The sequence below is a fragment of the Saccoglossus kowalevskii genome, chromosome 2 (assembly GCF_978046115.1).
Source record: "Saccoglossus kowalevskii chromosome 2, keSacKowa6.1, whole genome shotgun sequence".
NCBI classification, from domain to species: Eukaryota; Metazoa; Hemichordata; class Enteropneusta; family Harrimaniidae; genus Saccoglossus; species Saccoglossus kowalevskii.
The window spans coordinates 35,013,037-35,032,742 of NC_140642.1; the positions used below are offsets into that span (position 1 = coordinate 35,013,037).

The 19,706-nt window shown below is 33.8% G+C and overlaps 1 protein-coding gene across 1 annotated transcript; it reads right to left on the minus strand.

Annotated features, from left to right (window-relative positions):
- Positions 1–11: 11 nt before the first annotated feature.
- LOC100375773 (protein amnionless-like) lies at positions 12–19,085 on the minus strand. Its single transcript, XM_002737109.4, has 13 exons — positions 18,984–19,085; positions 16,401–16,522; positions 16,068–16,200; positions 15,596–15,789; positions 13,778–13,918; positions 12,736–12,826; positions 6,657–6,736; positions 5,520–5,652; positions 4,965–5,033; positions 4,567–4,666; positions 3,601–3,733; positions 1,618–1,800; positions 12–1,182 (listed from the first exon to the last, which is right to left on the minus strand). Exons 1-13 carry the CDS (start codon positions 19,021–19,023, stop codon positions 1,177–1,179), a joined length of 1,425 nt encoding a protein of 474 aa, XP_002737155.2. The 5' UTR covers positions 19,024–19,085; the 3' UTR covers positions 12–1,176.
- Between the last annotated feature and the right edge of the window lie 621 nt (positions 19,086–19,706).

Genomic DNA, 19,706 nt, shown 5'->3' on the forward strand with positions numbered 1-19,706 from the left:
TTTATGCACACTACAATTGTATAATGAGTATTTATTTCAATTGAAAGTACACAATCAACAATAACAATAGTTGTATGGTTCATCATTGAATCCATCATTAATATAATAAACCCAAATGAAATATGTAGGTCTGTATATGGAGTTCAGATTTATGAGCTATTATATGATTAGTGAAATTTACAGGTAGTACTGTACTCTAGTAATTGCTGGTCTATTAGAAGCACACTTAAACCAAACATTGTATTTAATGTAAACTGAATATATGTCTGTCTTTTACATGTCATGAACATCAAATAGCATTACCTAATTATGATTATGTGTGCTTCTGCTAAGAAGGATTTTGTTTCAACCATGGTGGCTAAACAAGGAAAATAGGATTACCTAAGAACCAGATTTAATCAGTTGCTTGACATAATGTTGTATTACTGTTGAATATTACATAGAAATATATGCTTTGCTCTATACTAACATACAAACACATGGGGAAGCTTCTCTACTATGCGCAAGTTACACAAAAATGTGGTGTATTACACAGTTTTTACATAATAAAAGACAAAAATTATAAGCTTTACAATTGGAAGCTGGAAACAAGAATGCTACAAAGAACAATGACAGATTCACAGAAAAATAATATTTAAATACAATTAAAATAAAAGTCCCTGAACCATGATTGATATGATACAGAAATAACTGTAATTCAACAAATTACTAATTATTATTATTATTACAAAAACTGTTAATTTCAATGTCTTTCATATCATATAACATTAATTGTATAAATCAAAATATGGCACAAGGGGAGGGAGGGTTACCAACATTTATTACTGACTAAAATTTGGCAGGGAGATGCATTTTCACTAATATCTCTAAAAACAATTATGTGGTAAAAACACTAACATTGAAGTTCACCAAGATTATACATTGATAAAATAACCAAACATTACCAATGTTATCCAGGACACAAATAATTTTTAATAACGATGACATCAAAAAAAGATAAAGTACCGGTATTCACTATACTTTGCAGTCATTACAAGCAAAGCAAAAATAAATCATGTTTATGTGTGAATGTTACCCTTGGGTAAATAGCAGTAATTTATAACTACATCGAGTACATATGACAGATTATTGATACAACTCTGCAGTAATGCACAACAAAGTGGCCATTCACTTCATTCACATCTGTAACAAAAAAAATTACACAAATAAAATTATGGAATGAAAGTGGTATAGACACATACTATTCACTGGAAGGTTTCTGGATTCCAAAGTGTTAGGATAGTATTCAGCCAATGACCTATCCCCTGTTATATTATAATTCTCAGTGAGTTTACACAATCTATGTATTTTGAGACAATTTAATTTATTGTACATGAAATATTCATTCCTAATTCCATACTCCTTAGATTACACTACAACTGACTTTCAGAATATAAACCAACTTGTACACCCCAGCCTGACAGTTGATGGCTGTACAGACATCAATTTCCTCATTACTACACCAAAATGGACAAGTAACACTTCAAAAATTAACAATACATTGGAATACACAAACATATGACATCATCTGAGATGTTAGAACATCTCAGATGATGTCACTTATAGACATATACTCACACTGCAGTCATCATCAATGGGTTTCTTAATATCATCATCATCATCATCTTGACTTTCATCCTTAGTGAATGATGTCTCAATATCAACAGGATTAGCAAATCCTAACATAGTAACATCATCTTCATCCAACACACCAACTGATGTGTAAATTGGATTGAACTTTGTTCCAGCTTCCTCTACTGGCTAAAGGAAAAAGAAGGAATATATGATTGAAAAATGGAACATACTGATTAGAATGGATTCTTTTCAGATTCTACAAATACCTATAGTACCATGTTTATCTCCAAAATTGCAAAACAAAATGTGTAAGACGCATTAAAGTTGAACTTGACTGACATTATACATTGATCAAAAATATATCATAAATTAAAAACAATGTCAGCTTTGCAACAACTTTTTGAAAGTTGAACTGGTAGTCATTGTAAAATGCTTATTGATGAAATAATTTGTCATATTTGTGGTTTCACACATGTTGAAGATAGACAACAGATGCACTAACAAAAAATGTCTACCTTCTTGCCAAGTATTTAAACCATTGTTTTGAATGTAGACAGCATCACCTACCCAGCTAAATATATTGTTGTATTTTATGATTTATATACAATATTTTTGATTATTTTTAATGACCAAATTATTTTCTCTACTCATTTGCAACTTTTGTCAACCCTCAAGGGGGCTGTTAATACTCATCTGTAACCATTTTCAACACTCTGGGAGCTATTAGTACTCATTTGTAACTCTTTCAACCCTCCAAGGGGTTGGATAAGCATGTGAGAAGAATTACCCAATTCGTGGACACTACAAATTGTTAATGATAATGACAGACATGGTAACTCACCATACCTATGTTCATTACAAGCAAGCTAAAAAGTGCAATTTGGTTTCTATTTGTAATAGTGCAATTTCTCTCAATATATGTTTAGAAGAATACTCTTTCCAAGGGAAACAAGTCAACCAACAATAAAATATTTAAATGAATATTGGCATATGTTATTATCAACATGAATGTTGACATATAACCTAGTTGAGCTAATACATATAGGGTTATATAAGCCCTTTTGATTTGATTTGATTTGATTTGATTTGTATTACACACCTCCCAGGGATTATCACGTTTAACAAGTTGTTGCAGCTTCAATGCTTGGATCCGCAACTATAGATTTCTCAAAACATTACAAAGATCTTGATAAAAACTACTTGTCAATCATGATTGGAATACTCTAAACCACCGTTTTATTCAAAATGGCTGACTGGTGGGCATTTTTTTTCCCTTCATGTTTATTGAATTTGGTAAAACAAAGTTGTTTGGGAGTTTCAATTAAATTTATCTGACTGGAAACAGTTTTTGTCAAACTTGGTATGATTACCACGTTTTGGTAATGTGTTTTGATTCAAAATGACCAACTTGATCTATGCATTCTTTACCATTTTATGTTATTAAAGACAGAATTTCGCATCAGTCAAATGAAAACGATGACTTATTTTCAAACACCACATTTTATCCCAAAATGCCTAAATAGGATAATTAACAGTTACCTCGAGAAGGAAGTACCTACACATGCAAATACAAATTTGTATGCAGTGATATTTCAGCAAAGGTATATTATTTCACATGATAATACATGTATCACCATATCTCAAGATTTCATTTGGTTACATAGAATGAAAAAATCTTGGTTGCTTATTTATAGTTGTCAGGATTTATTAGGATATACTCATTATTACTATTTTTTCATAAAATAATGCTTTAAAATGGCTTCTTATGGAAAATGTATAATTTTGCATCATTTTGGGCAGTTTTTCTCCAAACAAATAATTTGTACTAGGTAAAAAATATAAAAATTTGATGACACGTGTCAAAATTATTTGACACTTAAAACAAAAAGTTTTGATAATTTTTTTGCCCTATTTATTAAGTTGAATGTCTGTGATCTACTCATATACATAGTAAATACACATAGTATTACAAATGTCTACTATTACCTTATTAGGAGGAGTATCGTACATTGGATTATCAAATCCCTTCAATTCAGCTGTAGGATCAGTTGGATGATTTATGAACTCAGCATTGCCAAATTCTAAACCACTATGAGGATACTGACCCTTGGAAGTAATCCTACACAAAAAAAAATTTTTAAAACGCTCATATCAATATTCAGTCCGAATAAAGTATAAGTGAACTGACTAACGAGGGCGCTGTCACCTTGCAAGACAGTCCCTGAATTTCTTGAAGGTGCAGAATATAAATACCCCAGAGTTGTGTGTCTGGTCAAAAAATTAGTAATATTTTAATAATCCAGTATACTAGATATGCAAAGTAATAGAGCAAATATGATATACCAACATTTTCAAATGCTCGCCTTACAATGATAGCTCTCCATTGTCTTTATTCACTTGTTTATTTTTATTATTCAGATTTTGGTGTATCTGAAAAACCCACTAAATTAGACATGTAAACAACACCTAATTATTTGTTCATGGTAGTCACATCCTTAATATTCTGAATGTACTATATTCAGTCATATTGTACGCACCAAGCCGATTCGTTTGATATATATGTTGATTTTTTTAAAGCAATTCCTGAGTTCAGTTAAAGCGAGAGGGTCATCACCTATGCACACGCGGCAATCGAATTCCAAGCGACGATAACAACACATTCTAAAAACGCAAAGGCTCATGGGTAGAAACTCGTTTGTAAACAATGACATGCTATGGCCGTCTGATGCATGTGAAGGTGACGACTTCCTCGCTTTAATGTGTAGACTTAGGATGTCTCAAATAATTGCAGAAATCATGTACTTTCAACTGGTCTATAGTGAAATGTTGTACTGAGAGTAGGATATATGCATAAACATAACTATAAATGACAATTGTGAATTTAAACATTCTGACAGCTAATGTAATCATCCTTCAATATAAGTAAGTAATCATCTTGTATCTAACACTTACCTATGCCTACATAAAAATGCAACCACTACAACCAAGGCAAGCAAAATAAGAATGGATATAACAATTCCAGCAATAACACCACTTTGAATGGGTTTATCAGCTGAAATAAAAATGCAGAAATTGGTAACTTGGACATGGATGCATATACGAGGTTTGGCTTCAAGCTTCAAGCCTGACTGGGAAGGGGATCTGGCATACAATCTAAAAACACATTTAATTTAACCTTTCTGTGTATAACAGGTTCATTTTTAATTTATTTGCCAAATAATTTCTTACGTACAAAAAGTGTATCATTGTCAGGCCCAAAACTTTTAAACTAACTCTTGCACAAACATTGTTGGTTCTAATTTGAATTTAAAGTGTCATTCCAATCTAGTAATTGAAGTATGAATAAATACCTGTGAATTGTGGAAGACTTTCACCAGATGACTGTAGTGTCACACCAATGACTCCAAATTCATCAAGGTCTACAGTTAGAGAAAGTATTTACCATCAGCTCATTAAGTAATAGATGATATGCAATAAAAATCTCACAATAAGCAAATCTTTGGTCGTGAGCATTTAAAAGTTATTCAACTATGTTTGCATCATTCGAACAGTGTCACAGAACACAGTGGAAGTGTATAATTGTGTAAACATAAATATGAGAGATTATCAACACATTAAAAAACACAAAACACTCATATTACACACTTTATAAATAAACAATAAAACTGTCAATATTGGTTTGAGATAAAAACTAACCAGTTCTTTCACAAGACTCGATAATTTGTATTAAGATTTCTAGAAATAAAGCTTTCTTTTGTGATTTTGTGATCATCTCGAAATTTGCACGACTTCTTCATTTCACAAGAAATCTTCACCACATATGACACCCTAGTATACCATTATCTTATAAATGCTTGTAAACACAGGACAAGCCTCAGTAAAATACATGAAAACAGATTACTAACTTATCAGTATATCAGCTTTGACTTCATTGCACCATGATATTGCCATCTTGCCATCATTCATATCAGTAGCAACTACTTGGATTCTGCCTTCATTGGTTTTGGAAGTTGAGAAGCGTACATCACTATATTTTACCTAATGTATATAATGAATAACATGACTTGAAAATAATTGACAAAAAAAAAAATGAAATGAATGAAATTAAAATATCGAGGGTCTTCTTGACGACTACCAAGTCATGATCATGCAATGATATAATCCCTATTTCATTTTGCTGAATTCATATTTGAGGGTACAAATAGTACAAATATAATTGGCATACACACCAAACCCATCATGTCTTGTTCAAAATTAAAACAAAATTGATTAAAAAATGTGTCAGAGAAATTCATATGGGCAATGACAATTGAAAATAAAACCAATATGGCCACCAATTAAACTCAAAAACCAATCTATAAAATTAATGAGGTCACATTGATGTCCCAAATTGTGTACAGTTAATAGAATTCCATCAAAGTAATTGGGCTAGTATCTTCTGAGAAAATATCCGAAATATTATTTTTTTTACAAAATGATACAAAAATACACACCTTAATTATGATAAGAATCAAAAATGAAATATGAAACGATTTAAATTGTACAATTAATCTGTAATGCCATCTTTGACCATCATTAGAACTCAGTACTAAGAGGTGCTTTGTGGAGTACCCACTCAAATAAATTATAAAAAATTACAAATTTTGTTCACAATGTGCTAGGTTTAGGGGCATACGTGTCTTGGGTGGTGAAAATAATTTAAAACATTTTTTTTATTAAATGAGTTGCATCTTTACTGATTTTCCCATTACACAATCACTTTAATTTACAATGAATACAAACATTTACAAAAAAATTAGTTAATATGTGAACACCTATCAAAACCAAGTTCACTAAATTACCAAAATATTCATCGAAATTAAAAAATTAAAGATATCAACACGAAATGAACAAATCTAAGAGAGGTCTGCCCAAATAGCATATACACTAAGTAACAAAGCAATAAGTTTTGTATTTTTCAAGTAGAAGTTGAAAAAGTAAAAAGTTGACACAGATGACTCATATGATAAGCTCCACTCGACAGCAGAGCTTAAAACACTTACCTTAAAGTTATTCTGTAACACAGACTTGAAGTTGTTCAAGTTGAACTTATTATGATCATATTGCAAAGACAGTGTACAACCTGACAAAAAGAACACAATTAAATTTATACTGTTTTCCTAGACGTGATAGTGTCACAGAATTTCATAAATTAGCATTATATTATTACAGCAACATTTGGGTCATATTTATAAAATATCATACATATTATTGATAAGTTAGAACTTCAGATATCCATCACGTCTTTATTCATATAACGATGGATATCATCTATCACCATGAGACAGTCTCAAGAAGCACTATGGCATGCATCTACATGTTCCTAATTTAACAAACATGATACACCACTATCATGGCAGTCAGATAAAAGCATGTGATTGAAACTATGCAAAAAAATATATTGACGACCATGTATGGTACACCATCATTAAACAGCTGAATAGACCACCATGTATGGTACACAGTCATTAGATAGCTGAATAGACTACCATGTATGGTAGACCATCATTAGATAGCTGAATAGACTACCATGTATGGTACACAGTCATTAGATAGCTGAATAGACTACCATGTATGGTACACCATCATAAGATAGCTGAATAGACTACCATGTATGGTACACAGTCATTAGATAGCTGAATAGACCACCATGTATGGTACACCATCATTAGATAGCTGAATAAACTAATATGTATGGTACACCATCATTAGATAGCTGAATAGACTACCATGTAATTATTTATTTATTTATTTATTTATTGCTTCCCTTTTGTAACAGGGGCTCACTATGTAAACTAGAAGCTGCACCAAATAAAAAATACATTTCACTCAAAGACTTATGGATAAAAAAAAAAAACTTTTGATAGACAAATCATGGTAGACCATCATTAGATAGCTGAATAGACCACCATGTATGGTATACCATCATTATACAGCTGAATAGACCACCATGTATGGTACACAGTCATTAGATAGCTGAATAGACTACCATGTATGGTACACCATCATAAGATAGCTGAATAGACTACCATGTATGGTAGAGTCATTAGATAGCTGAATAGACTACCATGTATGGTACACCATCATAAGATAGCTGAATAGACTACCATGTATGGTACACAGTCATTAGATAGCTGAATAGACCACCATGTATGGTACACCATCATTAGTAAGCTGTATAGACTAATATGTATGGTACACCATCATTAGATAGCTGAATAGACTACCATGTATGGTGGTACACCATCATTAGATAGCTGAATAGACTACCACGTATGGTAGACCATCATTAGATAGCTGAATAGACTACCATGTATAGTACACAGTCATTAGATAGCTGAATAGACTCATATGTATGGTACACCATCATTAGATAGCTGAATAGACTAATATGTATGGTACATCATCATTAGATAGCTGAATAGACTACCATGTATGGTGGTACACCATCATTAGATAGCTGAATAGACTACCACGTATGGTAGACCATCATTAGATAGCTGAATAGACTACCATGTATAGTTCACAGTCATTAGATAGCTGAATAGACTCATATGTATGGTACACCATCATTAGATAGCTGAATAGACTAATATGTATGGTACATCATCATTAGATAGCTGAATAGACTACCATGTATGGTGGTACACCATCATTAGATAGCTGAATAGACTACCATGTATGGTACACAGTCATTAGATAGCTGAATAGACCACCATGTATGGTACACCATCATTAGATAGCTGAATAGACTAAGATGTATGGTACACAGTCATTAGATAGCTGAATAGACTACCATGTATGGTGGTACACTATCATTAGATAGCTGAATAGACTACCATGTAAGGTAGACCATCATTAAATAGCTGAATAGACTACCATGTATGGTAGACCATCATTAGATAGCTGAATAGACTACCATGTATGGTACACCATCATTAGATAGCTGAATAGACCATGTATGGTACACAGTCATTAGATAGCTGAATAGACTACCACGTATGGTAGACCATCATTAGATAGCTGAATAGACTACCATGTATAGTTCACAGTCATTAGATAGCTGAATAGACTCATATGTATGGTACACCATCATTAGATAGCTGAATAGACTAATATGTATGGTACATCATCATTAGATAGCTGAATAGACTACCATGTATGGTGGTACACCATCATTAGATAGCTGAATAGACCACCATGTATGGTACACCATCATTAGATAGCTGAATAGACTAATATGTATGGTACACCATCATTAGATAGCTGAATAGACTAAGATGTATGGTACACAGTCATTAGATAGCTGAATAGACTACCATGTATGGTGGTACACTATCATTAGATAGCTGAATAGACTACCATGTAAGGTAGACCATCATTAAATAGCTGAATAGACTACCATGTATGGTAGACCATCATTAGATAGCTGAATAGACTACCATGTATGGTACACCATCATTAGATAGCTGAATAGACCATGTATGGTACACAGTCATTAGATAGCTGAATAGACTACCATGTATCGTAGACCATCATTAGATAGCTGAATAGACTACCATGTATGGTAGACCATCATTAGATAGCTGAATAGACTACCATGTATGGTACACCATCATTAAACAGCTGAATAGACCACCATGTATGGTACACCATCATTAGATAGCTGAATAGACTACCATGTATGGTACACCATCATTAGATAGCTGAATAGACCACCATGTATGGGACACAGTCATTAGATAGCTGAATAGACTACCATGTATCGTATACCATCATTAGATAGCTGAATAGACTACCATGTATGGTAGACCATCATTAGATAGCTGAATAGACTACCATGTATGGTACACCATCATTAAATAGCTGAATAGACTACAATGTATGGTAGACCATCATTAGATAGCTGAATAGACTACCATGTATGGTACACCATCATTAAACAGCTGAATAGACCACCATGTATGGTACACAGTCATTAGATAGCTGAATAGACTACCATGTATGGTACACCATCATAAGATAGCTGAATAGACTACCATGTATGGTACACAGTCATTAGATAGCTGAATAGAATAATATGTATGGTACACCATCATTAAATAGCTGAATAGACCACCATGTATGGTACACCATCATTAAATAGCTGAATAGACTACCATGTATGGTACACCATCATTAGATAGATGAATAGACTACCATGTATGGTACACCATCATTAGATAGCTGAATAGACCACCGTGTATGGTACATAGTCATTAGATAGCTGAATAGACTACCATGTATCGTAGACCATCATTAGATAGCTGAATGGACCACCATGTATGGTATATCATCATTAAACAGCTGAATAGACCACCATGTATGGTACACAGTCATTAGATAGCTGAATAGACTACCATGTATGGTACACCATCATAAGATAGCTGAATAGACTACCATGTATGGTACACATTCATTAGATAGCTGAATAGACTACCATGTATGGTACACCATCATAAGATAGCTGAATAGACTACCATGTATGGTACACAGTCATTAGATAGCTGAATAGACCACCATGTATGGTACACCATCATTAGATAGCTGAATAGACTAATATGTATGGTACACCATCATTAGATAGCTGAATAGACTACCATGTATTGTAGACCATCATTAGATAGCTGAATAGACCACCATGTATGGTATACCATCATTAAACAGCTGAATAGACCACCATGTATGGTACACAGTCATTAGATAGCTGAATAGACTACCATGTATGGTACACCATCATAAGATAGCTGAATAGACTACCATGTATGGTACACAGTCATTAGATAGCTGAATAGACTACCATGTATGGTACACCATCATAAGATAGCTGAATAGACTACCATGTATGGTACACAGTCATTAGATAGCTGAATAGACCACCATGTATGGTACACCATCATTAGATAGCTGAATAGACTAATATGTATGGTACACCATCATTAGATAGCTGAATAGAGTAATATGTATGGTACACCATCATTAAATAGCTGAATAGACCACCATGTATGGTACACCATCATTAGATAGCTGAATAGACCAATATGTATGGTACATCATCATTAGATAGCTGAATAGACTACCATGTATGGTGGTACACCATCATTAGATAGCTGAATAGACTACCACGTATGGTAGACCATCATTAGATAGCTGAATAGACTACCATGTATGGTACACAGTCATTAGATAGCTGAATAGAATAATATGTATGGTACACCATCATTAGATAGCTGAATAGACCACCATGTATGGTACATCATCATTAGATAGCTGAATAGACTACCATGTATGGTGGTACACCATCATTAGATAGCTGAATAGACTACCACATATGGTAGACCATCATTAGATAGCTGAATAGACCACCGTGTATGGTACACAGTCATTAGATAGCTGAATAGACTAATATGTATGGTACACCATCATTAAATAGCTGAATAGACCACCATGTATGGTACACCATCATTAGATAGCTGAATAGACTAATATGTATGGTACATCATCATTAGATAGCTGAATAGACTACCATGTATGGTAGACCATTAGCTGAATAGACTACCATGTATGGCGGTACACCATCATTAGATAGCTGAATAGACTACCATGTATGGTAGACCATCATTAGATAGCTGAATAGACTACCATGTATGGTATACCATCATTAGATAGCTGAATAGACTACCATGTATGGTACACCATCATAAGATAGCTAAATAGACTACCATGTATGGTACACAGTCATTAGATAGCTGAATAGACTACCATGTATGGTACACCATCATAAGATAGCTGAATAGACTACCATGTATGGTACACAGTCATTAGATAGCTGAATAGACCACCATGTATGGTACACCATCATTAGATAGCTGAATAGACTAATATGTATGGTACACCATCATTAGATAGCTGAATAGATTAATATGTATGGTACACAGTCATTAGATAGCTGAATAGACGACCATGTATGGTGGTACACTATCATTAGACAGCTGAATAGACTACCATGTATGGTAGACCATCATTAGCTGAATAGACTACCATGTATGGTGGTACACCATCATTAGATAGCTGAATAGACTACCATGTATGGTAGACCATCATTAGATAGCTGAATAGACTACCATGTATGGTATACCATCATTAGATAGCTGAATAGACTACCATGTATGGTACACCATCATAAGATAGCTAAATAGACTACCATGTATGGTACACAGTCATTAGATAGCTGAATAGACTACCATGTATGGTACACCATCATAAGATAGCTGAATAGACTACCATGTATGGTACACAGTCATTAGATAGCTGAATAGACCACCATGTATGGTACACCATCATTAGATAGCTGAATAGACTAATATGTATGGTACACCATCATTAGATAGCTGAATAGATTAATATGTATGGTACACAGTCATTAGATAGCTGAATAGACGACCATGTATGGTGGTACACTATCATTAGACAGCTGAATAGACTACCATGTATGGTAGACCATCATTAGCTGAATAGACTACCATGTATGGTGGTACACCATCATTAGATAGCTGAATAGACTACCGTGTATGGTAGACCATCATTAGATAGCTGAACAGACTACCATGTATGGTAGACCATCATTATATAGCTGAATAGACCACCGTGTATGGTACACAGTCATTAGATAGCTGAATAGAATAATATGTATGGTACACCATCATTAAATAGCTGAATAAACCACCTTGTATGGTACACCATCATTAGATAGCTGAATAGACTACCATGTATGGTAAACCATCATTAAATTGATGAATAGCCCTTGGTAGCTGCTAGTCGCTTACACTACCCTCTCCACACCTTCATTTTCCCACCAATTCCCCAATTTGGTTGATAACTTGAGCTCAAATCTAATATTCCTGAGGGCCTACCGGTACTCATAATGCCATAAGGTCATGAACGATATCAGTATGTATACCCATATATGAATATTAATTACTATATAATTACTAAACAGTTGGTTATTGAGTCAAGCCTTTGTGAATGGAGTTAACTACTTACCACACATTTGACAACAACCACCAACAGGGGCGAATCCTTCTTGACATAATGGCTCATAACAATTGACCTTGCTACAAATATATTGGCTCAACTGCAATAATAAATGTACATTAATACAATACCCAACCTGTGTAGGCAACTACAGTATACATTTATTTATTTAAAGCTTTACGTCAATACCCAATCTGCATTTGAACAAAAAGATATGAAGAAAGCTTCTCGGAATGTTAAATATAATATATATAGAGAAGCAGTCTCTCGGCTGAGATACATTGTAGCTCCGCTGTTAGCAATGCACAATTCAATTAAGAACTGAAGATATCATTAGAAAATGAACAAATGTGAGAGAGGTTTAGCTGTAGTACCTACATGTATGGTATCAAAATAATCAGACTTGCTGTTTTCAACAAGAGTTCAAAAATATCACTTTTTACCAAAAATGACAAAAATACTCATCAAAATTAGAGAATGGAAGAAATCATCATGAAATGAACAAATCTGAGAGAGGTCTACCTGAGGTAACTACATGTATAACATCAAAGCAATCAGACTTGTGGTTTTTTTAAAAAAAGTTGAAAATATCACTTTTTACCAAAAATGACAAAAACACTCATCAAAATTAGAGAATTGAAGATATCATTCTGAAATGAACAAATCTGAGAGAGAACCACCTGTATCACCTACATGTATATGTAATATCAAAAAGAGGTCTGCCCAAGGTACATATACACCAAGTATCAAAGCAATAGGGCTTGTAGTTTTCGAAGTCGAAAAAGGTGACACGGACGACGACGATGGAAATCACTCATATGATAAGCTGTGCTTGACTAAGTCGATAGCCGAGCTAAAAATGGTAGTAGGTAATCATTCTTGTAACATTCAGTGGATAATCATATTCTGATTCAGATTATCCACTGAAGAAGGTTACATTGCCTGAAATACACGGTTATATTGAATAATAGGACTATAATTACCTACCACCATTTACATTTGTTTACACAAATTTGTATATCCCTTATTTGTTTGATGAGTATACCCATACCTGCGTATCATTTCTTCTACAGGCACATCCTGACGGATCAGCGCATTCTGTATTTAGTATATTCAAATTTCGCGGAGAGTTGGATCTAAGCTGATCAGAACTCATCATGTCATCTCTAAAAGATTTTCCATTAACATAAGCCTGCAAAAAAGTACAGAGTATCCAGTAACAGAGTACAGAAATCATATCTACAAGACATCTTACAAGGCATCTGCATGACATCCATATCGTGGATACTTATCCACGTGTGTGTTTTTTGATTCATGCATTGTTGTTGTTGTTTATTGTAATTGTTATTTTTCATTCGTATTCATTTTTATTGATAGACAATGATTTTTTTGTATTTGTTCATATTTGTTTCATTCAATTCCAAGCATTATTCATGGAGATATAACTACTACAGATAGAAGTTTTTTTATGCCTGATTTAACCTCATAATACATGTATCTCTATTGCAAAAAAGCACAAATCGGTTTATGTAAGGCATTTATGTAATGTCACAAAAACACTGTTATCACTACAAACACAAGAAAAATTGCAACATTGTAGCAGATTACATTGCAATGTATACTTGATAGTGACCTTCTCACATTACAAACCAATCACCGTGTTTCTCTCCAACTTTAAAATCTGAGGTGTTAATCGATTAACCCTATATAAAGGGTGTTTCAGTATATGCTTGGTGTGATTGTCCTCATTGTATCACGATGTCAGACTTCTCTATCAAAATAAACGACGTAATAATTTATATACGCATTACAGTCTACCATAGTTTCCATGTGTTACCACTACACAAACAAAGGGCTTGCAGTTTTTTTACCTAATCAAATGTGTGCAATAGACAGCCACAATCCACAAGGCATCTACAAGGTATCAAAATTACATCTACATAGAATCTAAATGACATCTGAATGGAATCTACATGGCATCTACAAACATCTACATTGTATCTACAAAGCATCTATATGGCATCTACATATTATTTACATGGCATCTACAAAGCATCTATATGGCATCTACAAAGCATCTACAAAGCGTTTATATGGCATGTACAAAGCACCTACAAAGCGTTTATATGGCATTTACAAAGCATCTGCAGGGCATCTACAAAGCATCTATATGGCATCTACATGGCATTTACAAAGCATCTATATGATATCTACAAAGCATCTACATGGCATCTACAAAGCATCTACATGGTATCTACAAAGCATCTACATGGCATCTACAAAGCATCTACATGGTATCTACAAAGCATCTATATGGCATCAACCTATTATTTACATGGCATCTACAAAGCATCTATATGGCATCTACATATTATTTACATGGCATCTACAAAGCATCTATATGGCATCTACAAAGCATCTACAAAGCATCTATATGGCATCTACAAAGCGTTTATATGGCATTTACAAAGCATCTGCAGGGCATCTACAAAGCATCTATATGGCATCTACATATTATTTACATGGCATCTACACAGCATCTATATCGCATCTACAAAGCATCTACAAAGCGTTTATATGGCATCTACAAAGCGTTTATATGGCATCTACAAAGCATCTACATGGCATCTACAAAGCGTTTAAATGGCATTTACAAAGCATCTGCAGGGCATCTACAAAGCATCTATATGGCATCTACATAGCAACTACATGGCATTTACAAAGCATCTATATGATATCTACATGGAATCTACATCCAGGTTGACATGCTTTTGTTTTTCAAGTCTATGTTTTTGTGCAATGTATCCATTATCATCTATACTATAATCTATGTTGAGGGATTAAATACATATTAAATAAATATATGTACCTGACCATCAAAGGTAATCTTTCCAACAGTAATATCATTATCCAGCCACACAAGATATTTATTACTTTCTGGGAATATAACAGAATCAAAAGTGCAAGGAACCTTCTCAGTTTCCACCAGTATTGACTCTTGGGAACTAAGCCAGTTATCAGGATCTAACCAATCTTTGGTACCAGAGCGAAGGAACTCAACATCTAACAGAAACAACAAAAACAGTAATACATATTACATGTTTTTTTTAGCAAGAATGTTTTTTTACCCTAAATTCATTTAGTGAAATAGCATACAATTCCATTTTTGTACCCTCTACTTTTAAAATTTGGTCAAAATACAAGCAAGCTCAATGGCTTTAGTGGAATGAAACATATAGCGTAACTCTTATATGAATGGAAAGTTAAAAAAAATGATGGTATCTGTATTATTGTTTTACTGCCATACAACAGCAACATGTTGGCTGATATATATAAATTACCTGTTCCTTCACATTCAGGATCCACATCTTGATCAGAGAGACTAAGAACTGTATTATCAGCCAGAGTTATAACACCATTCAATGGTAGGGTCAATTCTCTCATAGTTGTGTTGGTTTGAAGAAACACTGATACCTAAAATCAAGTGTCATGATAGCTTTAATGAATTTGATTGCTGTACAGCAACAACCAAAGACACTAGAAAATATTTTGTAGTGTCTTTGCAACAATCAAGCATAGTTATTACCAAAAGATTTGAAAAAAAATTATCAATATCAACTTGCATAGCATCCAATATGCTGATGTAGATTGTTCAAAAAAGACTGTATACTTACATCCTCTGTCCAAATAATATGATCATTGTGACAGGGAAGTCGACCAACATTCCAGTTGTTGGGATTATCATAGTTGGTGTTTGGTATCCATTGTTTTGTATCACTTTCACTACGACAGTAACCTGCAGCACAAATGATAAATAAAATTATAACATTTGGAACTCTGAAACTTGCAAGTTTTTTGCTGGAATGAATTCGTTTAAATAAAATAAAGTAAAATACTCAAATATCAGTGAAAACAAGCCATGCATGGCACAGTCTCCGTTAGTTATCAAATTTAAGAAATATAGTTTTGTTTATAGGAATATAGCTGAAATATAACCATGTCAGGAATATGATTTTTTTAACATTAAAATGATTGACATTTGTATCGGATCGTCAAACAAGTACTTGACCATATTGAGAGAAATTGCTCTGGAACAGCATTCAAAATCAGCCATTTTGAATACATGTATATATATATATAACATGATGTATAACGAATATATAAAATTTAAATATAATAAATCAAAGCATTTAAGAGATATGGCTCTAGAAGCCCAATCATTAAAACAAGATATTTGATGATTGTTAGCACAAAAAAGACCACCATTCGGCCATTTTGAATAGGATAGTCAAATCAATATATCTGTCTATTTATGACATGATGTATAATGAATATTTAAAATTTAAAAATATTATCAGTCAAAACAAGTTGGAGATATGGGTCTAGAAGCCCATTCATTAAAACAAAATGGCCGCCAGACAGCCATTTTGAATCCGATCTGAACAATAAATGATGTGCATCAGGAACCTGTAATGTCTAATATATGTACCATGTTTGAACGAAATCCATCCATAAATGCCAGAAATGCTTGATATTTGATGATTGTTAGCACAAAAAAGGCCACCATTTGGCCATTTTGAATAGGATCGTCAAACCAATATATCTGTCTATCTATGACATGATGTATAATGAATATTTAAAATTAGAAAATAATCAGTGAAAGCAAGTCAGAGATATGGCACGAGAACCACATTCATTAACACAAAATGGCCGCCAGTCGGCCATTTTGAATCTTATCTGAAAAACAAAATTATTTGCATCAAGGTCCAATAATGTCTAATGTATATACCAAGTTTGAACAAAATCCATCTGTAAACAGCAGAGAAATGCTTGATTTTGATGATTTTTAGCACAAAAATGGCTGCCATTTGGCCATCTTGAATCAGATCGTGAAACAAATTGACGTGCATATGTATAATATCATGTATGATGTATGTGTGAAGTTTGATTGTGATTGGTCCAGGCATTTCTAAGATACAGGTCCGGATGCATGCACAGACGCACACACAGAGGTCAAAACATAAGTTTCCGTTTTTGGACTGCGTCCGAACGGGGACTAATAAGTGCAATTGTAGATAAAAATACAAATCATGTTTTTCATTCTTACCAAAAGAATATTGCGTGAAATTCTACAGATTCGATAATATTGTTTTTTATATCTGTGCTGTTCAATAAATGAATTTCTGGAGATTATTTTGTATGTCAATGAGAAACATTACTGTAGACAAATACTTTCAAGTGATAGATATTTGGGGTACCGGGTATTCCATGAAAAAGTATAGTTCATTTTCTATTTCTTGATGTAAACACTGACCACAAATTCAATCTTCTAAAGGTGTTTTTGGATTAGTATATGCCTACTCATTTCAATGCCTAAATTAAGATTTTTTGTTCTGAACTTCTGAAATTCTTTGTTTTGAAAAAAAATCTCACTGTTTTTGTTCCTCTCAATAAATCTCTCAATCAGGAAAAATATGTATAATAATAAAGTTATAATGAGGTAGTACGGGTCGTATCAATCTCCACTACACATCAGTCGATATACTCACCATAATGCCTTCCTACATACTTTGTGTGCTGATCTTCTGATAACCTCACATTATTTAGTGGGGGTTGAAGCCATTATTTTATCAGTTTTATTTTTATATGTAGAGCTTTTACAGTTTACAACTTTTATCTCCACCCACCCGATTAAATAAACAATTGTCTGCTTTCTTAAAGGAACAGTAATACTGTTTGAGAGTTAAAAGCTATAAAAAGCCATTCTAGGGTGGTGTGGTGATTGCTGTGTGTAATAAAAAGATTATTAGATACTTGAACGGAAACGCCCAGTAAAAACTGGGGTTGTGCGAAAGACATTCGAACAATGGAAGAAAAAAAATCAAAAGTCACTGCTTGACACATCGACTGCCGGCGCAGTCTTTTGACATTCATATCGGCTTCGTGGAGGCTTTCTGCAGACGACGTGTGCACTCACAACTTACAAGTACTGGCCAACATCATAAAAGTGCAAAGATTTTTTTACTCTGGTTGTTTTGAATAAGTAACACAACTTCTTTTAAACAAAGACACCTATATAGTAGCGAATCGTAGTGCGTGTCGATACTATATATTTATTTACACATGAAAACAACAAGTAGTTTTTAGCTCCATGGTCAGATGGACGTCAACGCCTACGGTCAACGCTTACATACCAGCGTGCTGACCTACAGTATTTATCCCGCATATATGTCTAAAACGTAAAAAACAATACTCACGGAAAGCTAAGAAAGTGAAAATGACAAGTTTCCAGGCCATATTCCTACGATTCACCAGATACACAGACGAAAGGTATTGGTGTTGCTGTTGACGACTTCCTCGAAGCCTTTTAACCTCGTATTTTATGGATACATCCGCCAACGCGGACGTTTACTTTCTTTAAGAAGAGTACTTTGTCCCACTTACCCATAACCCATGAACGGCTAAGTTTTTACGACCGTGGGTGGGCAGCAAAATCTTAATACAGATGGGTCGTCGTTTTTATGTTTGTTTGTTTTTTTAATGGGAGGGCATCATGATCTTATTTGGTTATTTTCTCCCTAAACATGGTCACAATTCAATATTCAATTGTATTGCACAAGTAAAGTGCCTTGATTTCTGCTATAGAAAACTTGCACTGAAATGAGCATTTATTGTAGTAAACACATGGCCTGAAGTAAAATTTAGAGAGAAAAAATTGCTCTTATAAAATGAAAACTCTCTACGGTTCACCCATAGTCACTTGAGGGCTGAAAATCTGAATAAATCGATCGGTACTATTTTTTATTATTTTTACTTGATTACTATAATAGCGTTAGAAAACTCTGGGAAAAATTAAAGCGCGGTGGTCGTCGCGCAGCGCGTGTTCGAATTTCATGTAAATAAACAATGTATTTTACACGCATTGTATACGTCGCTATGAGTCCCATATCGAACAGGACGCGGCACGACGACTGCCGCCC

What these genes read in the sequence shown, in the direction of transcription:
- LOC100375773 (XM_002737109.4), bottom strand. Translation starts at nt 19,023, where the DNA reads ATGGCCTGGAAACTTGTCATTTTCACTTTCTTAGCTTTCC. An exon ending in TTTCACTTTCTTAGCTTTCC is followed by an intron (nt 16,523 to 18,983) that starts GTGAGTATTGTT and finishes TTTGTGCTGCAG; the next exon opens with GTTACTGTCGTAGTGAAAGT. An exon ending in TGTTACAGAATAACTTTAAG is followed by an intron (nt 5,653 to 6,656) that starts GTAAGTGTTTTA and finishes TATATACATTAG; the next exon opens with GTAAAATATAGTGATGTACG.